At 51.3% G+C, this 1,759-nt stretch overlaps 1 gene segment (V, D, J or C); it reads right to left on the bottom strand.

The window, feature by feature from the left end:
- Positions 1 to 628: 628 nt before the first annotated feature.
- Positions 629 to 1,268, bottom strand: LOC116464320 (immunoglobulin lambda variable 3-19-like). The segment is given in 2 exon segments: positions 629 to 1,017; positions 1,164 to 1,268. Coding segments are annotated over 2 exon segments (435 nt in total).
- Between the last annotated feature and the right edge of the window lie 491 nt (positions 1,269 to 1,759).

Genomic DNA, 1,759 nt, shown 5'->3' with positions numbered 1-1,759 from the left:
TATACTCTCAGGAAGGAAGTGTGGGAGGCGTGACTGGGAATGTGTTACAACTGACTGCTCAGCTAGAAGGCATTTCAAGGTCATTCTTCATTAAAATATGGCTTTGGGATTAAGGCATCAGGTAGTCATTGCTCCATGACTACATTCTGAAGGAGGCACATCTTTGCATGAAGCCGTTCTTTGCACTCAAAGGCATTTTTCGGTGGGGAATTGCTGTGTGAAGCTGGGGTGCCAAGGGATGCCACAGTGCTCCCTAGGAAAGACTTTCTTGTTCAGAGCATCAGGTTGCATGGAGCTGGGGTTTCAGGGTCTCACTTAAACATGGGGAGTTCAGACCAATAATCCAGGGCATTTGGGCCACAAAGTACAGGCATCGTATTAGATCCAGTCACCACACAAGAGGAACTCCAGGGATCATGAGCACTCAACAGCTGTCCGTCTCCTTCTTGCGGTCCCTTCCACTTGGGTCATCTTGAGGCAAGGCAAACAATAGCAGAACAGCCTGGTCCTTCAAGCCTCACGTCATCCTGACCCACCTTCTGCAGAGCCTACCTGGAGGAATGGAGGGAAAGGCAGCCTGGAGGTCTCAGATCCAGGTGAACTGGGCCAGCCCTGCTTATGGCTTTGTTCACAGTCCTGCTGGGGCTGGAGAGAGAGGATGACGCAGATAGTGAAGGGGTTTCTGTCTCACTTCCCCATCTGTCTGTGTCACTGTGGGACGGGTAACACTGCTGTCCCAGGAGTTACAGTAATAGTCAGCCTCATCTTCTGCCTGAACCCCAGTGATGGTCAAGGAAGCTGTGTTTCCTGAGCTGGAGCCAGAGAATCGGTCTGGGATCCCTGAGGGCCGGTTGTTGTTACCGTAGATGACAAGCACAGGGGGCTGTCCTGGCTTCTGCTGGTACCAGCCTGGATAATAGCTTCGGAGGCTGTCTCCTTGGCAGGTGATCCTGACTGTCTGTCCCAAGGCCACAGACACTGCAGGGTCCTGAGTCAGCTCAGAAGAAACCACAGAACCTGCAAAAGAGGACAGGAGAGGTGAGGATAAGGGTTTCACGCCTAGAGTCCCACACCCTACACTACTCCCTGTGATGAGCCGAAGCTCAGGGCCAGGCTGGCACAGCTAGCATGATAATAAGGGGTTGAGCCCTGGGAGGCAGCACCTATGCAAAGAGTGAGGAGAGTGAGCCAGAGAGGGGTCCGGGCCATGGTGGAGACACCCCAGAACTCTGCCTCTGAGCCCACAGCTAAGGAGGAACCTCCAGGCCTCTCTTATCATAGGAAGGGAAGTCTCTTCATGCAAATCTACTTCCTTTATTCTTGTGTGGTTGTTAGGTGGCTCTGGTGAGCAGTGGATGCAAATCTGTTCTCCATTCCCTGAAACATTTGTCCTGGTTCTTGTCTGAGCCCTGAGCCTGATGGCCTTCTCTGAGTAATTTCTAAAGGTCAGAAGAAGGGCCAAGTGCGTTTTCAGATTTACCCACTAGAAGGGGCCTCAAAGGAAGCAACAGTCAGGCCCCTTTACACTTGAGCATTACCAAGGGCTTGGACTCATTAGGGGACTCAGACTAAACCTCACAGTGCCCCCTGGTGCACACAGCATGAATGCCATTTTCTGCACATCACTAGATCACTCAGAAGGGCTGCTTATGAGTCCGTAATACATGCCAGATGCATTAGCAAGAGTTTTACAAGTGTTAACCTCAAGAAGACTTTTGTAATATAGAATAGGATGATGGGGAGCCTTATGCTTCAAGCC

This window comes from Hylobates moloch, unplaced genomic scaffold (assembly GCF_009828535.3).
Source record: "Hylobates moloch isolate HMO894 unplaced genomic scaffold, HMol_V3 SCAFFOLD_410, whole genome shotgun sequence".
In the NCBI taxonomy this organism is placed as follows: domain Eukaryota; kingdom Metazoa; phylum Chordata; class Mammalia; order Primates; family Hylobatidae; genus Hylobates; species Hylobates moloch.
Note: the sequence above shows the minus strand (reverse complement) of the source record. Positions and strands in the feature narration are given on the sequence as shown.